This window comes from Vicia villosa, linkage group LG5 (genome assembly GCF_029867415.1).
Source record: "Vicia villosa cultivar HV-30 ecotype Madison, WI linkage group LG5, Vvil1.0, whole genome shotgun sequence".
In the NCBI taxonomy this organism is placed as follows: domain Eukaryota; kingdom Viridiplantae; phylum Streptophyta; class Magnoliopsida; order Fabales; family Fabaceae; genus Vicia; species Vicia villosa.
The window spans coordinates 28,470,638-28,491,966 of NC_081184.1; the positions used below are offsets into that span (position 1 = coordinate 28,470,638).

A 21,329-nucleotide genomic window follows, 5' to 3' on the forward strand; every position below is an offset into this window, starting at 1 on the left:
AAAAAATTACACATCATTACATATTTTAATAAAAAAAGGAAAAAGGGGACCACAAGTGTTTAAAAATAAAATAAAGAGATTAAATTCGTGAGTTGACTATAATAGGGAAACCAAAACTGTAATTTAGTCATTATGGATAACGTTTGAAAATAAGGATTACAAAGAAAATATATAATAATATATAATAAAACATTAATAATCTAAACTACCATTAACCAAACTATAACAAAAAAATCAATTACATATTATTTAAGATGTTAAGGAGTCTTATACTATATAATATATGATATGATTATATGTTTATAATTGGAGACAAACCCCATCTTAAAATCTGATTTTCTAGGGATGAGTTAGAGCAAACTCTGATTCTAACATAATTAGAGTCTGATTTTAAATCTTTTGGATAACTTGCTATCAGGTTTCCGTTATCACCTACCATTTATGTCCATGCTCCAGATGTTCAATCCTGGGCGTGAATTTGTAATGATGAATAAGGTCAAATTCTAATTTATATAAATTTCATATAATATGACTTAGTATAGATTTCAATGTTGTCACAACCAGCTTGTCAAATAATTTGTCCATTTGCTCTTGATTCTTTAACCAAAAGTACATGATCTGATAGTAAAAGTTAGTTCAATTCTTCATCATGGAAGTATTTGGGGCGTTTACTAGGTTCATGAGATGTCAACTGATTGCCAATTTATGTCACCTTGCTTGGGTCTCCTTATCTCTCAAATTATTAAATGCAACATTGAATACAAAAGCTAAACTAAAAAGTAGCAAAACTCAACAATTAGCTTCTCTTACCAAGTATCTATATAACTAACAAGTTTAACATGATCAATTGAATTCCATTAATGGAGAAATTTTTTGAACCACTCAGCTGAATTCTTAAGATATCTCTTCAATCCATCCTTATAATCAACATAAACAATTCCAAATCGGACCGTATATCCATCCGACCATTCAAAATTGTCCAACAACGACCATACAAAATAGCCTTTCACATTCACACCGTTCCTGCCAAACATACGAGTATTTAGTCCTTATAAAGTCATTACGTTTAATTTTAGTCCTTTTACAAAAACTACGCGTTTTAAGTCCTCGTTAAGGGCTAAAAACGAAGATGATATGAGAAACTTACTGTATGGCGCTATGGACATAGTAAAGATGGTTAGTAATATAGTCTATTCTCATGTTGTCCTCAAGTGATTTTGTGCCATCATTGATTTCATCAACACCTGAGTTAAGATCAAAACACATACGTATTGTTAATTTTGTTAGGTGAAAAAAGAGAAAATTTTAATCGGTAGCGATTCGTACCATTTTCTGTTATGTAAATCACTGGATTGTTGAATTTTTCCTTTGTGTAAAGCAAAAGTTCTTGAATTCCTCTAGGATAAATGTATAACCAGTCTGAAGCAGCCTGTGAATTCAATACTCTCAAATGAATTGCTTTCTAAATATTGCGGTCAAAGTATTACAAGTCATCGTGTCATAGTCATATCCTCTGTAACACCGACATTTATGATTGAAGACGTGTTTAGTGTCTAACATGTGTCGATGTTCGACAATGACACATCTGATTACATTCAACTAATTTATTGAATGTGTTATTTAGCTCAAAATACTATGCAACAACGAAACTTTAGATTGAAGGCATGTCAGATGTCCAACACAAGTATCTACTTTCAATTTTCTCAAATTATTATGATGTGTCAGAGTCGTGTCTTCTGTAGCATCGACACTTTTGATCAAAGATGTGTATGATTCCCAACATGTGTCAATGTTAGACTCTAACACATACGAATACATTCTATTGATTCATTTTCTTAAATTAGTATCACTCGGCGTGCTAGTGTCAATGGTGTCTTCGTAGCAGAAATAATGATCTTACCTTTGGACCAATCTGAACTCCATCATTCATTGCTGATGCAAGCAACAAAAAAGATATTAAGTAAGCAAAAATGCATTGTGAAACACAAGATCAAAGTGAAAACCGAAAATTACATTTCACTTATTGTGTCTTACTTGTGAAGAAAACACAAGCATCTGAAAAGATAGTTTGGTTTTCGGTTATGCAAGGCGCATTGACTGCATAATTTGCTGTATAATAGTTAATTCCTATGAAATCAAAGGATCCTTTAACCATCAGGGATTGTTCCCTTGAAAATTTCGGCAATCTTTCACCGGTTTTATTGACCATTTCAATAGGGTATGATCCTGACTTTAGTGGCTCCATAAACCTCATACATCATGAAATAATTTCAGTTAAGGCAGGTTGTCAGAAAAATATTCAGTTATCGGTCTATCGCTATAAACGATTATTTTAATACACAAATGAGCGAAAAGACGAATGAGTTTGAATGTTTACCAGTCATATAGGAAAACAAGAGCCCTAGATGCTGCTTCTGTGTCTGCCTTTGATTGTGAATGTGGCAATATCCATGGAGTATTCAATGTTATTCCAATTTGTCCCTTTTGAGAAACCTAAATAAAAGAAGCAATTCTCAAGGCGTGTTCGTTATTTTGAGAACGTATAAGTGTTCAACGCCAACACGATACTGACACATGTGGTTATATTCAACTATGTTCATTTCCTAAATTATTAAAAGTGTTTGTGTTAGTATCTTGTACGGTGTCTGTGTCCGTGTTTGTGTTTATGTTTTATAGGTGATTTTTTATCGTGCAATACAAAAGTGGCTTCACGTAGTATCCTATATTGTAGGTTATGAGTCAGTGTCCGACACCAACACGGTATTCACATATAGTCACTTTTATTTTCTAAACAAATATCTTGTGCCAGTATCATGTACGGTGTCCGTGTCTGTGTCGATGCTTCATATAGTATCTATATTCTAATACAATACAAAAGTGATTTATATGATAACTACCTGATACTTGTCCTTATAGACTTTGAAAGCAGCTGCATGAGCTAGAATCTGGTGGTGAGTAACCAAGTAGGGTTCAGTACTAGAATTTCCTGCACTGCAGTTAAATGGCAACCACTCGGAGCATCTTCCCGGCGCAAATAATCCATTTCCATAACCCTGAGTCGTGTAAGTGAGCGGCTCATTTACCGTAATCCAGTTCTTCACTCTATCTCCAAATTCCCTATAACAAAGCTCCGCGTAGTCTGCAAAATCGTTCCTGACGAAAGATTTTGACCGACTCAAAAGGATTGTGATCGAGAAATTTCAAATTCATGAATCGTTATGGACTAAACCGAGATTCAAAACATAAAAACCCTACTTACACGATATTCGGGCTTAAAAAACCACCGTATTCGTCTTCAAGGGCTTGAGGAAGATCCCAATGGAATAGAGTTACAAATGGCTGCAAACCTAGATATATATTCAAGGACTATAACAATAACACCGACACATTCAAAGATCGAAATGATTGTTTCATCGACAAAGATTAACTCATACCATTCGAAAGGAGTTCATTGATAAGATTGTTGTAATAGGCAATGCCTTCTCTATTGATACCTCCCCTCAAGTTTCCACCTAAACCAAATGTATGACCAAAATTGAATCACGAAATTAGGGTTCAGATAATATATAGTCGATCACAATATAAACCATAACTCGAAAAAAATTAAATTGAGAATCGAAAGAGGTAAACAAGTTGAATGTTCATTCTCACCAGGTAGGATCCTAGACCATGAAATAGAGAATCTGTATGCATCAAATCCTATGTCCTTCATTATACTCACATCTTCCTACAAAATTGTTTGCTCAAAATCAGAATAAAACACAAAGAGATTATGAATTTTATACATACAAAAAGTGGAAGAGAAGAATGTACCTTGTAACGATGATAAGAATCAAGAGCAACGACTCCATTACTTTGATCCTTGATCTTACCTGATACAAGACTCATACATGAGAAACTTCTTTTCGAATTTTCAGAACTACAAACGAATATTACGTACTACGGATACTCTTGATGGAAGACGTGTCAGGTGTTCGACACTGGCGCATGTGAATACAATAAACAACATAACTAATTTTGAAACTAACTTGTAACTAATAATGTAACTGCCTAACTAACTTTTGAAACTAACTTGTAACTAATTATGTAACTACTTAACTGATTTTATATATTCTCTCAATTTACCTACTTTTTGAGAAAATTAAAAGATCAAGAATCTAAATGAAAAGAAAGATTATGGATTGTGAAAATAATAATTTATTAAGGTGAATTATGAATGTTGCATTAAGGTGAATTTATTTACCCGGATTATTATGAGTGAAGGTGTCCCATATACTTGGTCTCCTGCCACCTTCATTTGATGCACCTTCATACTTTAATTTATCACATAAGAAAAATATCAAATATTTTATGAATATTTGGTTCAAGAAAAATATATTTAGTTTTTATTTTATTTAAATAATTAAATATATTTTCATTATCAATAAAAATAAAATCAGGATTATAAACCTGGTAAGAAGATGAGGCAGTTCCAAATAAGAAATCTTTAGGAAAATTGGTACGATTTAGAGAATCCACAAACTCAACAAACACAAAGATAAACACTATGATTGAAATTTCTTTAGCTTTCATGGTCTCAATTTGTGATTCTTAACATAACTTTATTATGAAAATGATCCACATTTATATAGGTCTAAACATATAGTTGAATGAACCATTTTATAATTGAAATTAATTTAAAGTAATCATAATTTAAAGTAACTACCCTTTATCTATTCACCTTGGTCTTTTCTCATGTTCTTTTTCCTTACTTATATATGAGTAGGTGAAAATGGTTTGAAATATTATTTTATCACTGATCTTAAAAAGGGAAAGTGTGCCACTTTTTCCTACCAAAACTAATCTAAACTAAGTCAGAAACATGAGACTTATACTTTATAAAATGTATTAACATTTATTATTTTTCCTTAGTTCTCTAGCATTGGAATTTATCTATCATATAAGAAAATCAGTTGTTCTTGAAATACCAGTTTTACCCTTCTTTGGAAATTTGCCTGACACGTGGATAGTGTCTTCTACTTCCTTCCAATTATACACTTTTTGTTTCCTTCTTTTTCTTCCTTTCAAAACTAACATTTTTTCAACCTTTTCAAAACTACCACTTTTTCTTCCATCACGTGTACCACTTTCTGCATATGACTATTTCTTTTCCTTTTTTTCTCGAGAAGACAAACTTTGCAGCTATCCTTTTCCATCATATCACTACTTATCACACCTACTCTACTTCATCTTCCCCTCTCTCTTCAATATCCCTCCCACAAACTTCTATTCTCCTCCACCACCGAATAATCATCTTAAATCTGTGCTCATACTTCTTTTTCTCTCCACCGAAAAATCTCGTTCCCTCTCTCTACCATGGCCAGACCGTTCGAAAAAATTGCCGACATCAATGACACAAAAGATTTGTGGAAGGTGGCGGTTCGTGTGAAGCATAAATGGAGTGTTATTTCCAACAACAAAGAACACTTTGCAATGATTTTTGTCGACAAACATGTAAGGTTTAAACGTTGCATATTTGAAGATGTATTGAGTCAATATAAGTTTTGCATTGTTTGTTTGACGTTGCTGCAGATAGGAGATGTTAGGGTTTAGCGTTGGATATATGTATAATAGTATACTGACTCATATACTACCTTTCACAGGGGTGTGATATCCATGTTGTTGTACCAACGACGTATACGGCTGCATACAATGACAGATTTGCATTGGACCAGACCTATACGGTGTCGAACTTCAAAGTTGAGCCAAATAAGTTGGTGTTTAAACCTTCTGGCCACAGGTTTATGGTGAAGTTTACTGGAGGAACAACTGTTTCTGATGTCAACAAACATGAGATACAGCCAAAGCAACACATGTTTACGAGTTTTGCTGATATTATAACCGGGAAAACTCAGAAAGATATGCTTATTGGTAATATAATATATATGTTAATAATGTTTCTCTTATGTGTTTTGTTTATATGCTTATTGGTAATATAATATATATGTTAATAATGTTTCTCTGATGTTTTTGGTTTATATGCTTATCGGTAATATAATATATATGTTAATGATGTTTCTCTGATGTTTTTGGTTTATATGCTTATGGGTAATATATATGATAGATAATGTTTCTCTGATGTGTTTTGTTTATATGCTTATCGGTAATAATGTTTTATTGTTGATATATATGACTCTCAGACATTATTGGTATCGTTGAAAGTATCGGGTATGCCCAGAAACATGGCGGAAGCAAGAAATTACAGGTTAATTTGGTCCTTAGGGATGCAACGTACGTCTTTCCACCTTCAATATTTTTCTGAGTGTCTATTTATGTATATGCAGTTTACTAACAACCATAATTTATTATGCCCAGCAACAATACAATTAATTGCACCCTTTGGGAGACTTATGCTGCTCAATTCTTCAAGTTTGACGAAGAACGGGTTAATACGTCCGTGCCAATTGTTCTTTTGCTTCAATATGCAAAAGTTAAAGAAGAAGGTTGAACTTTTAATACTCTTTTATGCAAATCTCTAATTGTAAATATAGATTTATAGTCTTCTTTTTAAAATGCAGGACAGTATCCGCTTTCGGTTACAAACACCTTCCATGTTACGAAACTACATATAAACGCAGATTTGCCAGCAGTGAAACACTTCGTTGAAAGGTATCCTAAATACTTTGAGCACTCTCCTAAATAATAGTTTATGATTCCTCTTTTGCGTGACTCCCGAGTTTATGTTGCAGTATACCTAAGGACACTTTGAGTGTGGTCTCTAGCCAGCTTAGCCTAAATTCACAGAACCTCTCCCGCTCCACGAATTTTGAAAATTCTAGACAAACTCCAATGCAGAGATTGTTGTCTGGTGCTTTGGCTCTGCCTCTCAGTGAAATCAAGAAACTGAAACAGGTTTGAAGAAATCTTCATGGATATTAACTGATTTCCAAATACACTGCCACATAATATGCTAAGGCCTTTTTCGATTTTCTTGAATGCAGGTCTCTTTCTGCGCTACCGTTGCTGAAACCAAAAAACTTATCGCGTCTTCCTTTGGCTGGTATTATCGAGCATGCCATTCATGTCCTAAAGCTGCTCGTGGTGATCAACCTCCTTTCATATGCGATAACAAACATAAAACTGAGGCCGAAATATTTAGGTGAAGTTATTTTTTTAACTGTCTCATTCATGTTCACTCCTTCTCATTAATCACTCTTTGTTGATGTTGGTTTTAATCCATATTCCAGGTATAAAATTGAAATAGAAGCTGTGCATTTAGGCGTATCTTGCAAATTCATATTTTGGGACCGGGAATGTACAGATATCTTGGAAATATCTGCTGCTCAAATGCGGGATACAATGACACAGGTTAATTACTTAAATCATTATATTCATAGATTACTTAGTATTCAACATTTGTTTGACCAAGAAGACTATTTTGTTTCAAAGGCTGGAATCACTGATCCTCTGGAGTTCCCATTAGCTCTTGATAAGATGCTTGACTTGGAGCTGGCTTTTAGAGTTAAATGGCAGCCAAGCTGGGACTCTTGCTCTGTTGTTATGCTCATTAAAGATGAACCCTTCGTCAAACAATTAAAGGCTCCGTGGGAACATACACAGGTATTACGTAACCAACTTATCGCACGGGTTCTTTGATTTACAATCCCCATAATCCTGCTGATCTCTAATATGTTATTGACAGAAGGTGTCCACTTCTCAACCCTCCGTAACACCGTCCCCAGAAGGTGCCCTATATGTCTCACCCTTTCATTTTCTTGCAGTTACAATTTATTTATTTATTTATTTTTCCTACTTTTATTCATGTAAAACGTTGAGCTACACTTTTATTCATCATTGTTGTTATCTATTATCTATTTATTATTATTAAATCATATATTTCTTTCAAATATATTTATATCTAAAATACTATTCTAAATTTTTAAATATGACATTTAATGATATTTTTACTCCAACAATTGTTCTAAATTTAAATGCAATTATACATTGTATGCGTCGTATTTTATTATAATTAATCTTTAATATATATCACGTATTTGATATTACTTAATAATTTGTTTAATCTTAATTCATAATATTATATAATTCACTTATCCAATAATTACATTTTTTTTTATTTGTATCTAAGTTTTTATATTCAATTTAAATTACATCCATTTCCATTAACCACACCAATTATTTGTCCTATAATCTATTATTTTCCACACTATTTAATTTTTTTTTATAGTAACCTTAGATACTTACATGTAACATCTCATTTAATTCGTCATATATACTAACTTTTCAAACTTATTTTTACGTTATTGTTTCAAGTATAAATTTTTTTTACAATTAATATTCTTTCTAACGTAAATGGTCCATCCAACAGCGGTACCCGTGCGTAGGCACGGGTATGTTACTAGTTGATGTATACAATTAAATTAATTATAAACTAAATTTAATATTGTCATCAATCAAAATAATTCGAGTATAACATTAGTTAAGTTTTTTTTGCTAGGCTTTATTAGTGTTCGTAAGCCTAATAGAGTCACATCTACATTTTTTTCACCTGATATTAGCCCGATAAAAAATGGTTAAGAGACCATTTTTGAATTTATTTTGCAGGTTATAAATTTAGTATTGACTGTGTTTGGTTTAGGGAAGAGGTAGATCTTCTAGAAGAGAAGAAGATTCCTTTGTCTTTATGAGTGTCGTCTTCAAACAAGCAGTAGCAGTTAAATACGACAAGTGAGTCCGACCTTGAGAACTTAAGCTTGAGGATCTTGTGCTAAGACGGGTCGACATCGAAGGGAAGAATTCTAGAGACAAAAATTTTTGAATTTGAGATAGTAATCTTGAAATATCTAAAAGTTGCTCCTTTCCAACTTCATCCAGGGTCCTAAGCATATATAAGGAAGGGTATTTCAGTTGTGTGTCGAGCACAAATCTTGGAAGTCTTTCCCTAGCTTATTATTTTACCTTTTCCATCTGAGGCGCACCTCTCGGAACAACTTCCGTAATCATGAACTCATTGGTTTTCATCGGGTCAACCCATTGGTTTGACCCCTTTAATCTGGACTTGGGCGACTTCCTGAGCCGTTTTTTATTGGTGAAGCCTCTCACTCTTGCTGCCCACTTTGTTTTCTGCTACCTGCTTGTCGATTCTTCTCGCTTATGCTAAGCTTTGTATTTTAAGCATTGGTATAAGGTCCACTTTACCTATGATGCTCACTTATACTATATATAGTCGGGTTCTCATTCTTCGAACGAGGTGATAGTGAATGAGGAAATGTAATTCGGGTTTCAGGGGTTTGACTACCAGGACGAGTTTGGCCCTTGTGATGTGCCCCCACCAAAATGAGAAAAAAGAGAATTGATACTCATGCTATTTTGAGTGCAGTTAGCCAAGAGGGAGGAGGAGGATTTTTCGTGAGACCGGAGTCTTCATGTTTTTTACATGCGTAATTGTGTTTTGCATATATCTTAGATAAAGTAAGCAAGTTGAAGTTGTTCCACAAACTTGCAAATGCTTAAGGTATTTAAGATGTGGTGATTACTAGAACTTTTGCATCTGCCCTCACTCCTCTGGCGACTACTATTCCTCTTCCGAACCCATCTTCTACGTTGGCTATAAAGATTTTTGCTTATGCTCCCAAGGTGGTACAACTTATGGACGTTGCATCCACTTTTATAGTGGAAGAATCAAACTCGCCTCCAGATTTGACAAAGGGGTCCCAAGATGAGGAACAACAATCCTCCCGAGACGAGGATTCTCCAAAACTGACTCACGTTGTTAAGGGTGATGCTTCTGTGGAGGTAACTCCCTTCATGCGGATGCTAGATGTCTTTTCTTCTCGGCTTGCTCGGACTCCTGAGGAGGTGGCCACTACTATTTTTACGTCGTATTTATCCTTTGTTCATAATCTCCCGGGGGGTATAAGATGGAACTGGCTTCTGAACTTGCCCACAAGATGTCCAAAGTTTCTTCTATCTCTCCCTTGTCTCTACTGGACAGCGAGAAGTCTTAGCTTCGGGTACGTCCTCCAAGGAAATGGATACTTTGAAAGGAAAGGACGGGGTTACGGAGTTTAGATGCTCTACTCTCCAGAAAGAGCTTACTGTGTTGCACGAGGAGGTTAAATATGTCAACTCTTTGCAAAAGGCGGGAACAATACATGGCTCTCCTTCTGATTTGACTCCTTATACGACTAAGTTGGAGGATTTCCTCAAGGAAACGGAGAAGAAGTATCGGGTTTCTTCTAATTCTATTGAGGAGAAAACTCGTAAGGTGGAGGAGAATTAGAAATCCCTTCTTCTAGAGACCAAGGCTCATGCCGAAGTTATTGGACATGTGACTTCACATACAAGAGGAGGGTGAATTTTATGTTTTCAAAAAACTTGGATTTGAAAAACTTTGTGGATCAAAATCAGAGTTCAAAAACATTTTTAGAAAAGGTTTATAAATACGCAGCACAAAATAAAATTGTAGGATATAAAGTGCGAAAAATAAACAGTTTAAGGGATGAAAGAGGAACACCGGGAATGATATATGTTTAGTAAAAAATGACTTAGTCTTGTCCCCAAGAATTGATATTGAGAGTATCCAATAAAAACTTGAGAACTCTTAATAGGTATAACTATTGAACCGCCTTATATAAGAAAAATGAAGTTTATGGCTAACTTCCAACTAAACAGTGGAACGAGGAGTTAAGTGATGAGTCTTTCTTCCAAACAATTGATCGAAGCGGTGAATCTTACTTACACAATAAACTTGGAGTTGTTAGTCTTCAAGCTTCCAAAAAATTTTTTTACCTCGGGATAATCTTGAACCTTATAGATCTTTTAATACCAGGCTTTGCCCACAAACCTAATTAGTGTTCTATACCGGGCTACCCAAGAACCTATGAGATTTTAGAACGGGATAATATCAAACATAAACAAGCTTTTATCACGAGCTTAGCTTTAACCCGAACTTTCTTTTATCACAGGCTAACCAAGAACATAAGAGATTTTAGCACGAAATGGTCTCGAACCTAAACGGAGACTTGATCACATAATCCCCAAACCAAAGCTTTTATGGGTTTAGCTTCAAACCCAAACAAACAATCCCTAAATGAAGAAAATTTTCAACCAAGGTAAAAAAACAAAACTTCCTTCGTGAACTTACAAAACTACCCTTCCAGAATTATAACTTCCTCACTTACAAAAGGATTTTCTCGAAAAAGTAATGCGTCTAAACTTTTAGTGAGAGGTAGTAAACAAAAGAATTTTTAGAGAGAGAGTGTGAGAAGTGAAAAATAAAACCACATTTATGGATGTGAAAAAGAGTGGAAAGGGACTTATATTTATAGGCTAGAGGTTTACACAAAAAATAAAATGATTTTAAGGCTTTTTATGACTTGCCAGTTGATTGGCAATATGTATCAATCGATTGGTAACCCTAAATTAATCAATTATCAAGATAAAAAAGGAAAAGAAAGATATTTAGTCGTTACATATCATTAAGATGTTGTCCTAATCGCTTAGTAAGCATTTTTTTAATTATTCCAATTGATTGGAAGAATGTCAATCGATTGGTCGAGACAAAATTCTCTCAGAGCTTTTCTGACAACTTCTAACTTATCTGGAACGTCATGAAGGAAATTTTGAAAAAGTTTACTTGAGAAAAAGAAGTTTGCAAACAAGATTGTGTGTGTGTGAATTTGCCATGTACTTTTGCGAGAATACTCTTATGTGTTTGGAGTAATCAAAATCCCTGGAAATTAAATAGAAAGTATAATCTACTCCTCCTAAGAGTATATTTCTGTCACTTGGTAGATATCAAAAAGGTGGGTAAGGATACAATGCAGAAATTTAAATATACAAACATAGGCAATTAAGACATATAGAGAAGGGAAAAACATCTCTTGCTATGCTTTGAGATCATTTTCTTTATCTTTTTCACATATTTTGCGATGCTTTGGCAAATTTCCCACACTTGGTTGATATTTATGTCTTCGGTTTCTTTTATGTCTTCTTCCTCCGTTGTCCAGTCGTCCATTATTTTTCATATTTTATATTAATCTCCATGTCTCTGAGGCTGGTGTAATCAATTCTATTATTGGATGAAATTGCTTTGTCTCCCTGAGTGTCAATGTTGAAGATACTTAAGATTCTTGTGATCATTACTTCATATAGAAGTTCTGCTGAGGGTTTTTCTTTGAAGTATGACATGTGATGAAATATCCATTCCACCGAGTTTGTTGAAATGTTTTGGGTAAGAATCCAAAGATGGATGTTGTCATCCTTGATAACATAGTTGTTGTTGATGTTTCTTGGGAGAAATATTATTATTTTAAGATAGTGAATGATTAAAACTTTTGGCTTCAAAAAGGTTGTTCCAAAAGGAAATCTTCTTTTTTCTATGGGGTTGGTAACTAGAGTGTATAAGGCCACAGTTGTCTTGAAATTTTTAAGACTTATAGGTCTCTCAGACTTGTAGGATGTTCCTAGGAATGGTATTTCAAACATTTTACCAAAATGTTCTCTGTAGATTAATATTCTTACATTTTTTACTGATGATGTCAGGGTCTTCTCTGTCACATCCAGGTTTGAGTAGAATTCTTTTACCAAATTTGGGAAGATTCAATTGAGTACCTTTGTAAAGAATGCTCTTAGTGAGGCTTGGAAAATATGAAAATAGGGTTTGAAGCCTCTCATGAATTTTTTCCTCCATAAACCATGGTTATACTATATATTTCTCTAGGATTGTCATCTTTTCATCTTATTTTTTATTCATTAACACAATTGTGATAATATCTCTTCTCGATACTTCTCTTGTTTTTTGGCTTGATGAGGCCATGATGATACTTATGGCAAAAGAACTCATACACAAAAAGAAGACTAGAAGAGATGAATTTTGAGATGCAATAAGTGTATTTCTGGAAAGCAATCAATGAGGATTGTGGTGATTGAAAATCAAATCAAAATATTTCCAGATTGAGTGTGCCAATCGATTGGCTAAGGGATCTGATCGATTGGTTAGTTAGATTTTTCAAGATTTTGTGCATTCATCATCAATGTTGGGATTCGATTTTCTTGAGGCACAAGTTTGGCTTGGATTTGATCAGATAATGTGTGCTCCAATCTCTTCTAATTGTAATGTTCCAATCGATTGGACTTACGTAAGCCTCGTTGGTGCATTTTGGGCCTTGTGCTAAATTTGGTTGCTTTTATGCGCCCCTGTTAAGCTTATTTGCACCTCCTTTTTAAAAATACTTGAAAAAATATCTTTTAGTATAGAAAAATATTTATTGAGATGAGAAAAAGTAAATTCATTATTTTAAGGGTTTAATCATAATGTTCTGATTATTTCAACCTTAAAATAATGTATACCTCTTTTATCAAAAGATCTTGATAAACACTTCCCTTAAATGGAAACACCAATCATATCATGGTGTATCCTTCTTTACACATTGTTGAAAGCGAGATTTGGCATAAACAATAAAATGAATACATCCATTACATGCATATTCATTCAACTGATCACTAAGGATCGTAAATATTGAGATATTCTCAAAATACTTGCTCCGAGTGATATTTGCCATCATCATGCATTCTTGGATCAGAGGCTTAAAAAAATTGTATACATGGAAGTATAATCTTGCTTTGCACAACTCCATTTATAATCCTTTTAAAGCTTTGAGCTGCAAAGCATACCTGTAAAACATTAAGGTTTCACCTTTGGTACCTACATCTCATAGGTTGCCTTTAAGCAAACTTCATCTCATTCGTTTGAAGAGGATTCTTTTATACTTCTCCCAAAGATTGATGTCTCTCCTTCTTTTCTCCTTTCAAAGATTTTTCTTGAGAATACTTCTTCTTTGTCACATTTTCTCAAAATTCGAAGTTCCTTTATTTGATGTTGAATCTTCTAAAGATCATTTAACTACTGAGTATGTTCTTTCGAAGGATTCCATCAGAGTTGTATGATAGGAGTATGATGAAGTTGGTGATTCTTCATTTTCCAAGTTTGTATCTTGGAGTAACGGAATTAGCTCCTTGAATTTCTCTATAATTTCCTTCTTCTTTGGTTTTTCCTGATTGAATTGATTTTCCAATTCTTAACTCTTAGACATTGATTAGTGACAAACGTTCCAATAGAAATTCCGATATTTGTAAGTTTCAAAAAGCATTTAAGTGTAACATCTTTATTTTCTTTGCCTCACGTGTTCATCTTCTCTTGTTCGATACTGGAGAAACTCCATATATCATTTCAAGATTATCCCACATTTTCTTGGCGGTTTTGCATTGATGAACATAGAAAATTTTACTATCATCTAGAGACATTGTTATAAAAAACAATTTGGCTCAAGCTTCCATTTCATAGGACAACAATGAAGTCACTCCTTCTCCAAACATTGAAGGTTTGAATGCTGCTCCTCCCTCTCTAGGCTTCACAAATGAACAACAACATACTCTTTTTTCTCTCTTACAACAAATTTTTGCACCTGCCCAAACTAACATTCATCATCTTCATAACACTTTTAAGATGACTGCAGGTAACAACTACTTTTCTCCTTATTCTATTATTAACCAGACAAATGACTGGATTCTTGACACCGAGGGAACTAATCATGTGAGACATTCCATCCATATGTTTACCCACATGCATGATATTACCTCTATCCATATCAGGCTCCCCAATAGAGCCTTCATAACAACAAATTTTTCTAGAACAATTTACTCTAGAAAAAACTTTTATCTCCTTGATGTTCTTTATATTCCTAGTTTTTACACCAACCTTATTTTGGTTCCAAAATTGACAAAATCCCTTGACTGTCACATTAATTTCAATTCCACCACTTACTTCATACCCGTGGACCATACCCTGATGAAGATCGGTGCAGTTGATCTCCATGATGATCTATACATTCTTAAAAATGCTTCTTTTCTCAATAATTTTATGATTGATTATTCTAGTAATTTCCATCAAAATGAAATAAATCCAAAGTTGAATGTACCTATTATATTCAGGGGAGAACCCCAATATGTTTTTTCGCTTATCTTATCACTTTCGTCTCGTTTATTATTATTTATTGAGTCTCTTTCATTATTGCACGTCTCTAAATCAAGTTTTGAATTGATTTGTTTTAATCATGCAAAATTCAATTGTTATATTTGAATTTGATCTGATGCTTTTTGAAAACCATATATGTTGTTGATTCGAGTTAGGTTGAAAGAAAAATCTCAAATTATTTTGAAAATCATGAAAAATTGAGATTTTGTGTGCATGACTCAAATCATGTACATATCCTGACTCGAATCAAATTGAACAGAGGAAAATATAAACTTTTTAAAACATGTGACTCAAATCAAACTTTTAATTTGATTCGAATTAGGAAGCCTTGTGACTCAAATCACATGTTTCACTTGATTCTAATCAAACAAATCTGGTCAACCTCTACCTTTGATTTGAATCAGACTTTCACTTGACTCGAATCAGACAAATTTTCACATTTCTCTATTTGGCTATGTCTAGATTGACTTGAATATGATTTTGTAATTTATTTGAATCACGAGCCCTCATGACTTGAATAAGAGTTATGAGGTGATTCGAATCACACGAGAAATGGGTCAAATTATTTATGTTTTCTTATTTCACTTCACTTGCTCATTTGACTCAAATCATGAGATGTTCATGACTCGAATCTAACTAACTTTTTCCATCTATTTTTTTGCTTAATCTCAAGCACATACAAATTCATTTTGTCATCATATTTTCAAAGGAGAAATTTCATAATCTACATTGTGATTTTGTGAAATCAACACCCTCTCATTTTTGAAAACTCTAAAACTCTAGCAAATAAAATTTTTGTCATCTTCAACCTCTAGATTGATTTTAGATCTTGATCATAGATATTTGTAATTATTGAGGGAGAGGTTGTCTTAAAACTAATTGTTCTTGAAGGTTTGGTAAAGATTTTCAAGAAGCTTGGAAGATTGAAGTTGTTGTCATTGGTAGTGTCAAATTCTAGTGAAAAGAAGGAGGTTCTTCTCTCCACCAGATCTTGGTAGTGACTGTGTGGAAGGCTGTGGATAAGGTGTAGTTCTTCTCAAATCTTCAGACATATAATCGCTCAATAAATCGGTAGTATTAATGGGTGATTGCCACTCACGAAGATTGTGAGCAGATTGCTGAATCTAGAATATTCAAGAACGTGAATCGAGTAAAGATATCGTATAAGAGTTTGGCATTAAGCTGTATACAGGTAAATATCCAGATTGGAGATTTATTTTTCTCAGCATTATTGTGGATTAGTGACTGTATGAATGCTTGCAATATTTATCAAAAGGAGCAAAACAGGTTCAAATGAGAAACCATTGAAGAGTGGAGTAGGCAAAACGAGGATGAACGCCGAACCACTATATATATATATATATATATATATATATATATATATATATATATATATATATATATATATATATATATATATATATATATATATATCCATGTGTACTCTCTCTCTCTCTCACTCTCGCATTTTAAATTTTGTAGGATATTGCATGTTTAGGTTTTCAATTCGTAGCGTAGCTTATAGTTTATTCAGTTGGTAGCGATTTATTAGTAACGTTAGGTTGTGTTAGAACTGGTACCTAATTGAGTATTAGTGGTGATTAAATTATGGAAAACTAATTTTGTTAGAATTCGATCGTAATTAGAATATTGTATAGGACACATCTCGTGTAATATACAATCATTCAATCAATCATTGTTGAATAATCTATGAGTTTTGTGAATTGTGTATTTGTCAGCGTGGTTGAATTCCAAATATAAGCATAAGTCTCTATTTTCGCTTTAAGACTTTTATGCTCAATTTTGAACAAACCCTAATATTATATTTTTGAAAAATCAATCAAATGTTTTATTAGGATCTATTCAACCCTCCCTCTCTAGATCGTTTGCTCCATATTCTCTCCTAATAAAATCTTTGTAAATTATGGCACATTTGTTTGGGCCACCCTATTGTTGACACTATTGGGCTTTTTTTTTCTTGCTAAACAAAAAAGGCTCTTTTTTTTTCTTAAAAGTGTTAAAAACTTCTTTTGCTTATTTTAATCTGGTCCATATCAACATATGGGGTCCTTTCTTTATCCCATTTATGTCTCGGCACAAATATTTTTTAATAGTTGTAGATGACCACACCAATAGAATGTCATTTAATGTTCAATTTTTTAATATGATATTGGAAAATGCTCCACTTATCTCAATCTATTTTTCTTAAGCGTTATTTTTATTGTTTTGAAATTATATTATAAATTTGTTTCAATAATTTATGAATTATATAGTTGATAAATATTTGATCACAAATGTGCAACGTCAAGTATACCTATGCATATCATATATCTATTTGTTAGTTGCATCAAAAAGATTGTATTTTATTCTCTTCTCTAATGTACATGTTCCTTGCTCAATTGCGACATTCAACATGATGTTGTTATATGTAATTTTGAGTAAGTTGTTATACAATCTCGAAACTCTCTTTGTTTTTTTTATTAAATAACTTAAATTATTTTTAAGTTTTTAAATTTTGTATATTTTTAGTTTGGTCCAATCTATAAATTATAAATATGTTTGTATTTTATGAATATACGAGTCTTCTACTAATTCATAATAAAAAAGTATCATTATATTATAATATGTTCAATGATAATAGTCAAAGAGACTATTAATTTAACAGATTAACTTTTTAAATTTATTAAATAATTAATATATCTGATTCATATATAAATCAGATACATATGTTATTCAATGAATTTAAAAAGCTAAATTTTATTCTTAGTAATAAAGAATATAATGAGTAAATATTTTAAAACTAGTTGTAACATTATAAAATAAATTATATCTGACTATATAGCATTATTATTTAAATATTTTTTGTCAAATTTGTTAATCATTTTAATACTTTATAATATTTACTTTCCAATTCTTTTTTTTATTGTATTATAAAGTTCTCCTTATTCATTTTATAATCAACCAATGTGCTATAAATTGCAGTGAAACAATATTCTCTCCTGTCACTTAACCTTATATAAAATCAAAGTCTCATATTCATTTTTTCACCTAGTTGTATCCAAATAAAAAAATGGCCAAGAGACCATTTTTTGAGTTTATTTTGCAGGTGATAAATTTAGTGTTGTCTGTGTTGGGTTTAGGAACCCTAGGGTTTGGACTTGTTTGCTTCTTCAAGTCCAAACAAAACATTCCAAATGATTTTCATAACACTTTGTAAGTTTCTTCACCTTTTAATATTTTTCTCCAACTTTTAATTTTTTTGAGAATTTATATAGTATTAAGTTTGTTGAATTTATGTTATATTTTAGAAGAACTATATATATAGATTTTCACTGTGTTATAATTTTTGCAGGATTATCTATGTTACAATTGGAGTTGGTGCAATTTTATTAATTATCTCTTGTTTGGGTTCTATTGGAATAGCAAAAAGGAGCCCTTGTTGTTTGATTACTGTATCCTAAAGTATATGCAGTGAACATTTGATTAATGATAAATAATATTAATTATAGATAAAAAAAGTCATTTTTTAAAAAAGAAATTATAGAAAAAAAACATTTTTTTTATTTAATTAAGAAGATGTTTTTGACCAATTTATAGCTATTTCCAAAGGATTTGACTAATTTATAAAACTATATTGATACATTGAATTAACACCTTAGGGATGGTAAAATAAATTGTTAATATTAATTGTTTAAAAATATTATTATTATAGTTTATTTTTTAATATTCACCAAAACTTTTTTGTTTCTAATATTTTTTTCTATATTTGTTTTTTTCCCTTAATTAAAATATTTCAGTATTGTGTATTCTTGGTACCACTTATCATAGCTGAGTTGGGAATTTCTCTTTTCATATTCTTTGATCACAGCTGGAAAAAGGTAATGACACTTCTAATCACCTTTTATAGTTCTGAATTTAAAGATATTAGACAATTTATAAATTAACTTTTTTTATAAAAATATATAAATTTCAGAAAATTTTGTCTCTGAAATTATTCCACTAATTTATATTTTATGATCAAGAATTTTCAATTTTACAAATCTCATTAAAATTTCAAATTCAAACTGTTTATAGTTCCTTTGCTATTTATTTCTCTCTTATCTTGTTTTAAATTAACTTTTAAAATGATTATTAATTTTCTATAACATTGCAAAATCTCTTTATAGGTTATACTAGATGGTATAAATAAAGATTATTTCACAGTCTATAAGTTTGTGAATCACCGTTGGAATGTCATCAAATGGATAGCTCTTGGAGTCTTTATATTACAGGTAACAAGAAATAAAATATCTATATTAAAAAGACAAACATATACAAATTTTGTTACATTTCATTGAATTGAAATACATATATCTCAATCAAATAATTTTTATTTTATTTCTTCTTTTAGGTTATTGCTCTGATTCTCGCAATATACTTGCGATCCGTGTTTAATAGAGCACGATATGACCTAACAGACGCCGAGCGTGAACGTGGATTGTATCGTCAACATCCTAGAAAATATACTTACGACCGTTTGGGTACACCCACGCCCACACGTATCATCACCATACCAAGATCATCTGGTGTCAGTGTCCGTGTTAATGGCAGTGTTTCAGCAAAACCTTCTAGCTCGCCAAATACCAATGCCAATGTTTGATGCTAGAGATCCATCAAACTCTACTAAAGTTGTTGTTGTTTAATTTGATGTAGAGTCATTTGAATTTATTATTGTTACTTTGAAAGTACATTGATATAAAATTTGTTTGCAACCCAAATAATTTTATTTGTTTATTTTAAATTGGGTTAAATAAGTTTTTGGTCCCTATAAATATTGTAGTTTCATTTTTAGTCCCTCCCTGCCTTTAGGCAACGGTTTTTTAAAAAAAAACCGTTGACAAAATCAGCTAAAACTGTTGCCAAAATTCAAGAGGGACTAAAAATGAAACTCCAATATTTATAGGGACCAAAAACTTATTTAACCCTTTTAAATTATTGTACAAATGATTTTAGTAATAAATAAAATGGAGAAAAGAAGAAATTAAGATGATCTTAACCCGTGGTATGGTCGGTTGATGGAAAAAAAATTGATGTTCATCGTTTCTAATTAATTTAGTGTTTTTTTAACAAGTATTAATTTAGTCCATTAGCTTGAGTTAGTTATAGTTTAGTGGATGTAGTTTCATTTCTCACGTTAACTCGAGTGGTCTCAATTAATCTAATATACTCCCTCCGTCCCAAAATATAAGAGAAGAAATAAAAAAAATACATTTATTAAGAAAAGTATAATTGACAGATTACAGAGTAATAAGGGGAGAGAGTTGGAGATATGCTCAATTAACAAAGGGGCTAATAACGTTAAAGAGGGAAGGCTGGGGGAGTGTAGCAGAATCTGATTGTGCCTTGATTGGGCCATAAAAGGAAGATTGAAGATACTAAGTTTAAGGGATATCTGGATCCTTTTCAGAAACATGATCGAAAAGTTCTTTTTTGAAGATTATGCCGGGAGTTATTGTCTCTGCTTGTTGTGTATAAATTCAAGCATTCTTATCAGTGTTCAACATCATCTCGTGTGTTCAAACAATTGTTTAGACACCTTCACTTTAATCTGCATTTTTCTGTGTTCCGATATCATGGAGCATACCAGTGGTACTGATAACGCTGGAAGCAGTTGAGTCGTTGACGACTCTTCCAACCTATCGCTGGAAGATCTACTCGAGCTCTGTTTGGTTGGTACTATGCTATCAAACAAACTAGTTCGATACAATTACTGAAGGAGAGACTACCGGAGTTGTGGCAGCCAGAACAAGGCATCGATATCTCAAAGATGGCGGAAAACAAGTTCTTGTTTCAATTTTATCATGTGTGGAACTTGGATAGAGTGTATCAGGGAGGTCCATGGCTCCTTGATAACTTTATGCTAATCCTACGGAAGATCAATTTTGGAGATGAGCCACTCACCCTGCTGCTGAATAAAGTTGAATGATGGGTGCAAATTCACCAACTCCCATTTGGCTTCATGAACGAAGAGGTCGATGTTCTTATATGCAATCACATCGGTAAGTTCATCACCTATGATCAAAAGAACGATTATGGAACTTGGAGGAGATATGTGAGAATCAAGGTTGCTATCAATGTGCAAGAACCGCTGAAAAAAGGATGGGCGTTTGAGCGGCTCGGAGGCGACGTTATTCGTATCAGTTTTAAATACGAGAAACTTGGAATTTTCTATTTTCTTTGTGGCATCCTGGGACATTCTGAAAACTTTTGTCCAAAAGTTAACAAGGCAACAAGCGGTGGGGAGGAGAGAAACTAG

General features: G+C 32.6%; 2 protein-coding genes across 2 annotated transcripts; one reads left to right on the forward strand and one right to left on the reverse strand.

Moving 5' to 3' along the window:
* Positions 1-570: 570 nt before the first annotated feature.
* On the reverse strand, positions 571-3,936 carry LOC131606439 (beta-glucosidase 12-like). The gene is made up of 11 exons (XM_058878668.1): positions 3,814-3,936; positions 3,652-3,727; positions 3,435-3,512; positions 3,260-3,347; positions 2,898-3,153; positions 2,378-2,493; positions 2,035-2,249; positions 1,901-1,932; positions 1,327-1,429; positions 1,148-1,244; positions 571-1,023 (listed from the first exon to the last, which is right to left on the reverse strand). The coding sequence occupies exons 1-11, from the start codon at positions 3,886-3,888 to the stop codon at positions 858-860; spliced, it is 1,302 nt and encodes a 433-aa protein (XP_058734651.1). The 5' UTR covers positions 3,889-3,936; the 3' UTR covers positions 571-857.
* A 14,126-nt stretch (positions 3,937-18,062) lies between these two features.
* On the forward strand, positions 18,063-19,780 carry LOC131606440 (tobamovirus multiplication protein 2A-like). Its single transcript, XM_058878669.1, has 5 exons — positions 18,063-18,247; positions 18,387-18,486; positions 18,832-18,912; positions 19,201-19,305; positions 19,425-19,780. The coding sequence occupies exons 1-5, from the start codon at positions 18,105-18,107 to the stop codon at positions 19,671-19,673; spliced, it is 678 nt and encodes a 225-aa protein (XP_058734652.1). The 5' UTR covers positions 18,063-18,104; the 3' UTR covers positions 19,674-19,780.
* Positions 19,781-21,329: the final 1,549 nt, after the last annotated feature.